Genomic DNA, 12,877 nt, shown 5'->3' on the forward strand with positions numbered 1-12,877 from the left:
ACTGCGAGACAGTTGCAGTGGTGGCTTACGGACCGCGATTGGGTCAGAGGCAGATCCCTCTCCCTTCCCCAACCGGAGCACGTGGTTGTGACGGACGCGTCCCTCCAGGGCTGGGGTGGCCACTTGGGAGAGGCGGAGATCAGAGGCATCTGGTCTCCGGTGGAGTCCCGGTTCCATATCAACCTGTTGGAGCTGCGGGCGATTCGCCTAGCACTGAAGGCATTCCTCCCCTTTGTCAACGGGAGTGTAGTGCAGGTGTTCACGGACAACACCACCGCCATGTGGTACTGCAACAAACAGGGCGGTGTGGGGTCGTGGACCCTTTGCCAGGAGGCTCTGCGTCTCTGGCAATGGCTGGAACGTCAGGGCGTGACTCTGACGGTTCAACACCTGGCAGGTTCTCTGAACGCCAGGGCGGACGAACTCAGCCGTCGGTGCTCGGTGGATCACGAATGGCGTCTGAACTCGGACGTGGCGAGAGGCCTCTTTCAGCAATGGGGAGAGCCTTGGTTAGATCTATTCGCCACAGAAGAGAACGCGCAATGTCATCAGTTCTGCGCGTTGGAGTTTCCAAGACGGCACTCGCTCGGCGACGCCTTTCGGCGCGAGTGGAGTTGCGGTCTGTTGTACGCCTTTCCGCCTATACCACTTCTGCCCAGAGTGCTGAAGAAGATCAGGCGCGACCGGGCCCAAGTTATCCTTGTGGCTCCGGACTGGGCTCGAAGATACTGGTATCCCGAGCTACTCAGCATGACAGTCGGTCCCTCGATCCGCCTGCCCCTTCAGGAGGACCTTCTGTCGCAGCAGCAGGGGACGGTCCTCCACCCGAACCTGTCCAGTCTCCACCTCCATGCTTGGAGATTGAGCGGCGGCAGTTGAGGCCATTTGACTTGCCTCCTGAAGTCTGTGATGTAATTCTGGCAGCCAGGCGTCCCTCCACGAAGTCGGTATACGCCTGCCGGTGGAACAGATTTGTGGCATGGTGCACAGCAAAGGCTGTGGATCCCCTTTCTGCCCCTCTGTCTGAGGTTCTCCTCTTCCTCCTTTCCCTTGCCCAGCAGGGCTCTGCTCTGGGCACTATCAAGGGCTATCTTTCTGCCCTTTCCGCCTTCTTGAGGCTACCTGATCAGCCATCTTTATTCAAGTCCCCTATTGTGTTACGATTCTTGAAGGGCATCACGCACATGTATCCCCCAACTCCGTTCGTGATGCCTCAGTGGGACTTGAACCTGGTCTTGACTTTCCTGATGTGCGCTCCCTTTGAGCCCCTTCATTCCTGTCCTCTCCGTCTTCTCACTTTAAAGACGGCCTTCCTGGTAGCCATCACCTCTGCCAGGAGAGTGAGTGAGCTCCAGGCTCTTTCTGTTAAACCTCCTTTCTTGTCTGTTCATCCTGATAGGGTGGTCCTTCGGACTAGACCTTCTTTCCTGCCCAAGGTAGTCTCTGCTTTTCACATTGGGCAGTCCATCACCTTGCCCTCCTTCTTCCCGCCTCCGCATCCTTCAAAGGATGAAGAGCGGCTCCATCGTCTGGACCCAAAACGTGCGCTTTCGTTTTACATGGATCGCACACGCCAGTTCCGGGTGGATGACCAACTGTTTGTTGGCTACGTGGGTGAGAAGAAGGGAAGGGCGGTGCAGAAACGAACCATCTCTCGGTGGGTCGTCCTGTGCATCAAAGCATGCTACTCTTTGGCTCGGAAGGAGCCTCCTGTTGGGCTGAGGGCCCATTCCACTCGGGCCACGGCGGCTACTACTGCCCTGGGCCGGGGAGTCCCTTTGCAGGACATTTGCCAGGCGGCCACGTGGGCCTCGCTGCACACCTTTGCGAGGCACTACTGCCTGGACAGTCAAGTCCGGAGGGATGGCTTCTTTGGCCGTTCGGTCCTCCAGGACTTTCTGGTGTAGGTTTGTATTGGTTCGCAGACCCACCACCGGTGTTGGTATTGCTGGGGTATCTATTCTAAGGTAAGGAATCTAATACTAACCTGTTTCTTTCAGATGAACAAGTTACTTACCTTCGGTAACGATATATCTGTAAGAAACAGTAGTTAGTATTAGATTCCTTACCGCCCCACCCATCCTCCCCGTTCTGCGAACTGATACCTAGGGTTAAGGACATCCCTTTCAGGGCCCTAGTTTCAAATGGCACCAGTGTTAGTTCTCACATGGCTCTGCGTGTTCTGGCGCGGAAAAGCTGTGTGCAAAGAACTGACGTCAGCGCGCGGAGGCGGCGTCTATATACTCCAGCGACGTCATCACGGCGCACGACGCCGACGACGCGGAGCCGCAGGGGACGCCTGCAGACGACGCCTACCGACGCGCAGGGGTACTGCTACGCAAAAGTTTCCGGATCCAGACTGACGCCTGGGGATATTCTAAGGTAAGGAATCTAATACTAACTACTGTTTCTTACAGATATATCGTTACCGAAGGTAAGTAACTTGTTCATTACACCGAGCCTACCTGACCCCGGGGAAGATTAGGAAATATTTCCAGGTCCAAGGCGCAGCATGCCCTAGATGCTTAGAGCTGGATGTGGAACTGGAGCATATGCTGTGGAACTGTCCGAATATGAGGCGATATTGGGCAGAAGTGGGAGACCTCCTGAAAGATATAACGGACAGAAAATTAGACTACGATATGGCAACTTGCTTGCTGCATTGGTTCCCGCATACAGCTAAGACCAAAATAACTAGCAAGTTTATCGATCTGGGGCTATTGCTGGCTAAGCGAGAAATAACTTGGCACTGGAAGTCAAAAGAAGGACCATCAAGCAAGCGATGGCGCACAGAGTTATGTAAGTGGCCTAGTAGTGAGAGTGTCATTAGATTTCAACAAGCTAAGCGGGTAGCTAACAAAAAGGTTCTGGAGATGGCGCGAGCTTGGGAGGCGCTGGTTCAGGCTTTGAGGGGTCTCCCAACGGAAGAAGGGGATACGTAAGTAATATTTGTGCATGTGATCATTAATCAATAGCAACTGATGTAAATACTGGTCTAAATAGCTGATATTGTGCTGCACTATGTGAACCTGAAATGAGCCCTCACCAACGAGTAAGGAGGGGGGGGGGGTCCAAGGGGTGAGTTGTGAGTAAAACATGGACATATTTGATGAATATGGATAATGTGATAACTATCTCAGATTGTATGGCGATAAAATATTAATAAAATATGTTTTCTCATTCTGTGCAGCGGCTCACCCTCCTTTACAGTTACTTCCATACACACAATTTCTACAACTTTAAGTGAATACAAATAAACAATCCTTGTCTGCTCCACAAAAGAAAAGAAAAAGTAATTCAACGTAATTTTATGGTTTTTACATCTTTCGACTTTTCAGGAAAAAAGAATTTCACACGCACACACAAATGAAATCTCAATCAACAGGAAATCACCCTAATCTATGTAGCTTTCCTTTTTCTCAATGTGTTTCTGCCAACTACAGTCAATATTAGTACATTCACAGCAGTTCGTTATGATCTCTATTCCATTTCTGTAGTCGATGGTACTTCACGGCCCACACCACAAAACTCTAGCAGACAAGAAAACCATATAAGGTGTATTCTACACTTATCTCAATTACCCGGGAATTTAGGCTACGTCGAGCCTGATAATCTTTTCAACTTCTTCACAAAAAGCACGTAAACATCAGTAATTCATCTAACTGCAGCACAAAATATCAACAATTATAACTGCAACACATAGCCCTATTAATACGAACGCCTCCAATACAGCCATCGCCTTTGAAACTGCACCTTGTCAGTCTTCAGTTTGTGTGCTTTGGGCTATGGGACTCAGGCATTACTCTAATTCAGGCTAGTTATTTATAACTCCTAATATTATTATGTAAACCGTCCACCTGCTACCAAGTTTGTTGGAGGGGGAATTAGTTCACAAATTTAAAGTATCACGGTTTACCATTAACCAAGCTAATTCCCGCTCTGTTTGTGGACCTCTGGTCGTATGGATCTTTGCCGTTGTTTTAGAGAAGAAGAAAGCAAAACATCAGATAAATGATCATCACAATCATTAGTCTCATTTTATTCAATAGAGAGAGTTGGGATATGTTTGCAGGGTTTTATTAATGAAAGCTTTTAGTAGATCATCAAAAGTGCAAGAACAATAAAACAGATAATGTACATAAAATCCTTAATGGTTAATCAAGTCATATAATAAAATGCATTAAAGCACTTTCCATAAAAAATAATCCCTATTCTAAGAATCGGGTGAAAAAATGGGTTAGTTAGAACCCATAAAGAGTTCTAGTCTGTGAGAGTGAGGGGGAAAAGCATAAAGCTTCAGCATTTAAAACATCTCAAATAGATCAAAAATATAAACGCAAAGAACTTCTCACAACAAAAGGTTCAAGAATCTCGGAAAAGTCTCAGAGCAATGCGACATAAAATCTGGTTCTGGCTAAAATCTCAATAGCAAGTGGGACAAAAGAAGGGGCACAAAGTGTGGCCCAAACGGTTCTTAAAAAGAATAAGGGAACCAACTCTAGGAGCACACACTATTATAAACTACATGTTTCACGAAGCTTTCCAACATGTTGCTCTTCTCGTCTCCAATCAGCCAATCAGCTTCCAATGCTCTTCTGGTAACATGATCACTCCTCATCTTGTCACACAAATACAATAGTCCACAGACAGCAATGTTGCGTTTGAATGAGGCAAACTTCACATGAGCACGTAATTGGTATAATTTAGTTGCAGACTTACTTTCTCACATATACAGTACATCTTTTAACCTTATAATATCAAGTTGCTAAACAATAGTCCATGTAAACTCAAAAGATCTCTACTAATGAGAAAGAAAACATTTTGTAGAAACACAATTGATGGGGGGGAGTCTAGTGCATGTTTTAAACTCTGCATTTTAATGTATGGACAAAAATTAGTAATGTGTAAACAGTGGTCTTTGTCTAAGTAGAAGCATTCTGTGGAAATACTTGAAACTATAAGTAACTTATTAATGAGTTGGAAAAAACATGTTCATGGAGAGGTCATGAACCAAACTTTTAATGCTTTCAAGCAGTGGTGCTTTAGCCATTTTGAGGCCTAGTACGAGTGGATATGATAGCTTACAGTGTTATGCTCTCTAAACACATTTTCACCAATGGTTGCATGTTAATTCTGCATATGTAATTATAACCAACGTTATTTTCTTGTTAGTTTTGAAATCTCTTTCTCACATTCAATGTCAGACAACACGTGAAATTTTCATATGCAAAGCATGTTCCTAAATAAAGTAAACAAAAAAACGGTTTCCTAGGTGAACTCATCTCGACGTTGCATTAGTATCGGTCACTGTTTATGAGCAAAATGCAAGACATTCTGAGTGACAGTTACAATCAGCCTATAGCTCCTGCAGTGTGCTATAAATGGCACTTACAAAACAGTTGCCAAATGGATTGCACCCCACTGTTCTCTTGACATTGATTACATTTTGTGAAACAGCTATTGGTGGCTTTAGTCAGGCCTAAAAAAACATGTTTCTAATTGTCATTAAATTTTTTTATTGAACATCTAGACTATTTTGTATCTCGTAACATGCCTGCAGGATTGTTGTTTGTTGTGATACTTAAGTAGCTGCATTTTAATCTCTAGTCGTGGCTAATCAGAATTTCCCTTTTGCAGAATTCTGACGACGATGTTCCAAACACCACTCCCATGGGAGACGCACAATACGATGCCATAGATTCCCATAAAAAAGCATTCAGAAGTGATGATGCTGCCCAACCATCATTTTTAAAAGGCACAGGCCCACTAAACAGTTTGTACAGAATGAGTATTTCAGAAAAAGAAGCCTTCTCACCGTTAACAAAAGCGCCACATTATGAAACCTCAGAGGAGAAAAAAGACACGAAGGCAATGTCACAGCATGACTCAGTCCATACTTCTTGTATCAGGAATGCGGATTACAAAGAGGACACTAAAAAATGTGATGCTTGGTCTCAAACAGAGGTACAAAAACGTGATGCGTCTACACAGTGTAAGCTAATGGAATGGAAATGCGGCGGTTACTGTTCTGGATTTCAAGACAATAAGAACCTAATTAAACACCCATATAATATCACTAAGATAGACCAGTAGAGGGCAGCAAACTCCACTGGATGGAACACTCCGGTCTGTACACAGTGATGAAGCTGCTCATCAATCTGACAGAGTATGTGACTTCACCTGATAATATAACCTCAAAAGTGTTACATTTCACTCATAAGTAAGAATTTAACCATGCGCAATGTGGAAAACGATTAAGTATATTGATATATGTCAGAAAGAACAAAATGGCATTCCCTTCTGATAGTGTCTATGCCCCTTCAACCTACACTATTTTTTAGAATTATAAATCTGTAACTATATCGTGGCTTGCAAAACTGGCACATTTACTTGCACTATTTCTATTAGATGTATTGGATGTATTATTAACAGCAAATTGAAGAATTATCTTGTGCAGTACCTGCTCCCATGATTAGGCACATAAAAACAAAAACATATAAGACAGGCTGCTCCTTTCTTTGTGCACAGTACAGTGCCGATCACGGTGATCTGCACAAGTTTTAAATGTTTCTGTCCATGTTGCATGGTATTAGTAACGAGTCCGGACAATTGCGCCACTTTAATGGGTGTTGTAACTGTGGCAGTACAAGATGGGTTGGGCCTCAGATTACACATATGGTTTCATTCTAAATTTCACTGATTTTCTGGCGGTAAAATCGTCTAAAGGTAAATCTGTTTCTACACCTTACAGTGTTTCCTCGACGTGATTTAAAAAACCTATTCATAGTTCTAAAACTCGGAATGAATGATAATGCACACGTTCGGAGTTGTCGCACCTGATTGTCACATATGTTCACTCTTTGGGCCGATTATAAATCAGTATAACTGGGTAAGCTACCACCCTGCCCAATTATAATCAAGCCGATGTTCCCACACTTGGACTCAGGTGCTGGCCTGGCCACCAGATTTAATTTTACCAGCAAATTTCATGAGGTTGGACTGGAATCATATCCCATCCTTAGCCCCTGGCTCTCATGGTCCTCTCCTGTGGCATAGGGGACCACGGAACGTCCTACATTGCTATCCCGCAGTCTTTGATGTTTCCTGGTGCCTTATGCAACACCAAACCCCACCTCCCCCATCGCCAGCATCGCTTTTCAAAATTATTTATGCCATTATTTCACACAACATACATATTGAGCATGTTTTAGTGTATTGCAGTTATGGCTGTAGCCTAAATATATAACACTGTTCTTAAAATAACAGGTGCTCATAATCATAAGACCCTTTCTAAATTCCTAAAGTTAAATTTAAAGTTTATTACAGAATTATATTAGTGCTTTGATCCAAATGTTTGGGTGTATCTTTGTTTCGTTTCCTTTGTGATGTTCGTCTTACTGACTTGACTATTCTTTATTCACATTCTTTTTAAATTAAATAAAATGTTGATGATATTTTTTATAACTGGTACAGAATGCATTCATGCAAGGGTTTACCTACTCATTGCTGCATGAGGTAAATACTGCATATTCAGTAATACAGAGAGAAGAATTGATTGAGCAGTTCTCAATGTGCAAGTACCAACCGTAACATGGATTTTTGTATGTATTTAAGCTATTCTGTTAGTTGGAAAAAAAATCTGATTCGGATATAAGGTTGTGAAAGGGTTGTTCATTCCTAATTGCAATTTTGTGCGATCACACACCAGTGATCAGTTACAAACACCTCATAGAAGATAGTAATTTGTTCACCGTAGCACACCTTCTCCTTTGTGGAGAAAGTCGGCGGCCTCAGAGGGTGCTGTAAAAACAATCTTACCAACAAACAGTCAAAGGGAGTGGCTACTGTTGAGAAGCAGCGGCGGCCCCTCCATTAGAGCAGAGGAGTGCCACCCCCCGTGTCACCACCAGCAAATAAAATGATAATAAAACGGGGTTTTAAACCCGTTTTATTATCGTTTTTTTTTTTTTTATCCCCTGGACCCGCCCCCAGGACGCTGACGAATCTTGGGGGCAGGTCCAAGGGATGACACTGCTAGTGGGGGAGTGGTAGGCACTCCCTTCACTGGCATGGGCCAAACCCTCATGTGCAGTGAAGCTCTCCAGCTGCGTTGCTGAGGCTGGAAAGGGCAGGCACAGGCTCCTAGTCTGTCTGGAAGCACACGTTGACGGTGCTCAGGCCAATCCTGACGCTGCTTTCATGCAGTGTCACTATTGGTCACAGTGCATTCTGGGAGCCAGCACCAGAGGAAAAGGGAGGAGCGCAATGTGGCATGCGGCGGCGTTGTTCAGGTAAGTTTCTTTTTGTATGTATTAATATTTTTTCAGGACAGGAGGCTCCGATTATGCTTTTTCAAAGCTCATCCACCACAACAGAAGCAACATTTGCAATAGGTTTAAAGTAAATGGTCTTGAAAACAGAATCCGATGACCAGTCAGCAGCCTTCATAATGTCAAACAAGGTGACTCCCAAAGAGAAGGCCTTAGAAGCCATGGCCCCTCGAGCAAAATGAGCCCCAAACACAGACACATCAATGCCAGCCTCCCCCATAAGCCACCGTACCCATCGAGCCAACGTAGCCGGGGTAACGGGGCGAAAGGGCTTCTGCAACGCAATCAATAATTGACCTTGCATATCAGAGCGAAGAAGAGAAGTACTCACCTCATAATCTTTAAGGCATTGGACAACACAAAGGTTAGGACGAGCAGGAAAAGACGGGTAAGAAATGACCTCTGTATTGGTCTTGGTGCGCCTGGAGAGACGAAATGTAACGCCCTCAGGAGTGAAACTTCGTCCAGCCAAATCTAAAGCTCGGACATCTGACACCCGTTTGCAAAAAAGCAAACACAGCAACATAGTAAGTTTGGCCGATAGTTGTTTCCGAGATAACAAAGAATTGATCGGCCAGGCTTCCAAAAAACGTAAGACAATCGATACGTCCCACAAAGAAACATATTTGGGACGTGGAGGAGTGGCCAGACGAATACCCTTGAGTACCTTAGCCACTAGGGGATGTTCTCCGATAGGTTTACCGTCCACTGGAAGGTGACCCGCAGAAATAGCAGAACGGAAATTGTTCACCGTGCGGTACGCCAAACCAGAAGAGGACAAAGATGCCAAAAAATTGAACATCAAAGAGACATCAGCTGATGTTGGATCAGCTTGCCGTTGAGCACACCAATCACTCCAACGTTTCCAGGAGCCTCTGTAATGTTTGTGAGTACCAGGGGCCCAGGCGTTGCTGAGGAATCTGGCAGCGTCCGCAGAAAGGCCTGGGACTGCCCATCGTTCCCCGAAATCCGCCACGCCAGAAGAAGGAGAGAGCCTGACTGAATCAGGGGATGCGGATTCTGAAGCGGATCTAACAGGAGATTCCACTTATGAGGAAGAAGGAACTGCACTGCACAGGCCATTTCCAGGAGAACTGGGAACCATGGCTGAGCCCTCCACAGAGGAGCAATCAGAATCAACTCCGCCTGATATCGTGTCGCGTAAGCCAGAACCCTGGGGATCATCATGAATGGGGGAAACGCATAACACAGGGATTTCGGCCACGGTTGAAGGAAAGCATCCGTGGCAAGAGCCTCCGGATCCGGTCTCCAACTGAAGAACTGGGGAAGTTGGGTGTTGAGGCGGGACGCAAAGAGGTCGATCAGACAAGGGCCCCAAGCACACGAGGGTGGAGCCTCCAGTCGCTGAAGTCCTTCAGATACCTCGAGTTCCAATCCGCCACAAGATTGCGACAACCAGGGAGGTACTCCGCAATAACCAGGATCTTGTGTTGCAGACAATAATGCCAAAACTCCTTGGCAATCTCCGCCAACAACCTCGACCGAGTCCCTCCCAGCTTGTTGATGTACCGTACTGCTGACACATTGTCCATCCGGAGAAGTATGCAGCAGTGAGACTGAAGAGGCGATAGGCACTTGATCGCGAACGACCCCGCCAGCAACTCCAAACAGTTGATGTGGAGTGAAAGTTCCTGGGGAGACCACCGACCCCCCGTCGAGATCGGACCGCAGCGGGCCCCCCAGCCCCAACGACTGGCATCCGATTCGATCACAATTTCCGGAGAGGATCCGAAAAGAGCCCGGCCGTTCCAGGCCTCCATATGATCCAGCCACCATTTCATTTCCGACTTTGCCTCCTCCGAAAGAGGAACCTGATCCAAATATCGGAGGCCTTGCTGAAGATGCCGAATCTTCAGACGCTGCAACGCGCGGTAATGCAGCGGAGCCGGGAAGATCGCTTGCAGGGAAGAAGCTAAGAGACCGACAACTCGTGCTAACGATCTCAATGACACAGTCTGACTCGAGATAACGGAAGTCAATTCCCGTTTGATGTAACGAATCTTCTGCTGGGGCAGAAGAAGCTGACAAGTGAGGGAGTTGACCCTGAACCCCAAGAAATCTATCACTTGAGTAGGATGTAGAACAGACTTGGGAGCATTCACCAGAAAACCGAGGGACTGAAGAAGATCGACAGTCCACTCCAGATGGGACATCAGCTTGATTGGACAATCCGCCAGAAGGAGAATGTCGTCCAAGTAAATGATCAAGCGAACCGCGCGACTGCGGAGCGACTCCACAACAGGCCACAGCAGTTTCGTGAAGCACCAAAGTGCTGACGACAGGCCGAAGGGTAGAACCTGATATTGATACCAAGTCCCCAGCCACTGAAACCGAAGAAAGCGGCGATGGGGACGGAAGATCGGAACAGAGAGGTAAGCGTCTTTGAGGTCCAGGCGAACCATCCAATCCCGTTCCCGCAGGAGATCCCTCAACAGATGGATGCCCTCCATCTTGAAGTGACGGTAGATCACTCCCGCATTGAATTCCTTCAGATTGAGAACTAACCTCGATCCCCCTCCCTTCTTCTCCACCAGGAAGACCGTGCTGACAAACCCCTGAGGGTGACGCACGGTTGGCACAATCGCTCCCTTCAACACAAGAGACTTGAGTTCCTCTGTGATGAACTCTTGATTTTGTTTTGAGAAACGAAGGGGAAAAGGAGGATGGGACTGACGCAGGGGCTGATAGAACTCGATTTTGTACCCCTGAACCGTCTCCAGCACCCATGCATCGCCGGAGATTAAATGCCAATTGTCTAGGAAAAGGCGAATCCTGCCCCCCAGAACAACACTGCATGCAGGAATAAGTCTCACCTGAAGTGGCGGAATCCTGATATCCGCCGGAAGTGCAACCGGAGCGTCCCTTCTTATAGTGGCCACGGCCTTTCCTGGAAGGGTAGAAATTTGAACGTTGGGCGTAGCCAGAATCTTGCTGTCCTCCTCTATGGGACTGAAACCCTCGTTGATTGGGTGGTTGTTGACCACGGCCGGACGAGCGTCCCCTGTATCGTCCGGCCCTGCTGAAAACCGGACGCATGGCCCGTTTCAATGACGCTTGGGCTTTGTCAATGCTGCTAAAAGTACTGACAAATTGAGTCAGCTCTTTCAAAAAAGGTTGTCCGAAAAGGAGGCCTTGAGCCGCAGCCCCCGCCTCCGAAGCCGAAAGCTCTGCCAGTTTGGGATCTAACTTGAGGAGAATGGATCTACGTCTCTCACTAGAGAGCGCGCAGTTGGCGTTTCCTAGCTGGCAAATCGCCCGCTGCGCCCATTCAATCAACTCCTCGGGGTCAACTGTGGAGGAGGATTCCTTGGCCATGAAACCAAGATCTAAAATTTTTGTAAGAGGGCCAAGGAGATCCAAGACCTTGTCCTGGCAAGCCCGCCAGGACCGATCCAAACCCTTTTTAGGGTCTTTTGCAAATTTTCTCAAATCGGTCACCATGGTGGGGTCGACCTCTGGCGTGTCCGCTAGGTTATCCGCCAAATCAGGCCTCAGACACTCTGAGCGGAGACGCGCACGAACCTCTTTATCAAAAGGTTGGCGGATATGTTGCTGAACATACTCCGCCACAGCCGGGGAAGGAAGCCACGCAGTGGAATGTGGATGCACAATGTCCACAGGCTCGAAAGTCAAAACTGGAGGATGACTAGGAGCATCCACAAAATGCTCCTTACATTTTCTCTTCTTTGGCGGTGGAGGAAGAACTTCAGAGGATGACGAGGAGTGTTGGTCATCACTGTCCATGTCAACTAAAGGCCTTAGACTTTGAAGAGGATAAGGTCTGTGCTAACTTGCGAAAGTCAGAGGTATGGGGGTTGCCAGGGGATGAGGTGGATTTCTTTGACGCAGGCACCCAACCCTGTTGCTGCGCATATTTTGTCAAATGGCGCTTAAGGGGCGTGATGGCGCGTACAAGCGCTTTATTCATGGAGTGTTAAACCCCTTTGTCCAGGGCCTCTACCAGGTCCTGCTCAAGGAACTCCGGCCCCTCTTCCTCATAGTCACCATCCTCCTCGTAATAATAGGAATCACTCATGGCACACTGGTACTGTGTAATCAATAAAGCCCACTTGGTGACTGAAATATCGTGTTTGCCAATGGCAAAAGTCTGAGGGAGTGAAAAAACCTCGCAGCAAGCAAGATAAGGCAGACAAAACTGCACCAAAAATGTTAGAGGGTGGAGGGAGGGCTTGCTGCCAATAAAAAATAGCTCACTCTCGGCAAAGCCTATGCCAATTATACAACCGGGACCTTTTCTCACGCTCCGGTGTCAAAGGGAAGAGCTGTGAGGTCGTGGGCGTGTGCGTCCTCTAGACGAACTCTTGAAGCCGGCGCCGCACTGGAAACAAATGCCAGAAGCAAGGGGAAGTCGAGCCGCGCATGCGCGGTGACCGGCGTGCCTCACAGCCCGGGAACAGCTCGCGCTAGACGCGCGCGAGGCAATTCAAACCCTTTAAGCTCCACTCCACAAGAGCGGGACACAGGCGGCACGCGCCCTGACCCCGGGAGGTGACACACGCTCCCTG

The 12,877-nt window shown here is 47.3% G+C and overlaps 1 protein-coding gene across 3 annotated transcripts in view; it reads left to right on the forward strand.

Moving 5' to 3' along the window:
• Positions 1-12,877, forward strand: part of REDIC1 (regulator of DNA class I crossover intermediates 1) — an 805,769-nt gene that overhangs the window by 570,414 nt on the left and 222,478 nt on the right. The window contains exon 10 of one of the 3 annotated variants that reach the window (XM_078680023.1): positions 5,638-7,806. The exons of 1 other annotated variant lie outside the window; for it this stretch is intronic. In XM_078680023.1, the coding sequence (XP_078536149.1) occupies positions 5,638-6,093 (456 nt within the window). In that variant the 3' untranslated portion in view covers positions 6,094-7,806. Of the gene's footprint in view, positions 1-5,637; positions 7,807-12,877 lie in introns of those variants that run through there. One more of the 3 variants, XM_078680033.1, reaches the window with a different exon arrangement.

This window comes from Lissotriton helveticus, chromosome 1_1 (genome assembly GCF_964261635.1).
Source record: "Lissotriton helveticus chromosome 1_1, aLisHel1.1, whole genome shotgun sequence".
In the NCBI taxonomy this organism is placed as follows: domain Eukaryota; kingdom Metazoa; phylum Chordata; class Amphibia; order Caudata; family Salamandridae; genus Lissotriton; species Lissotriton helveticus.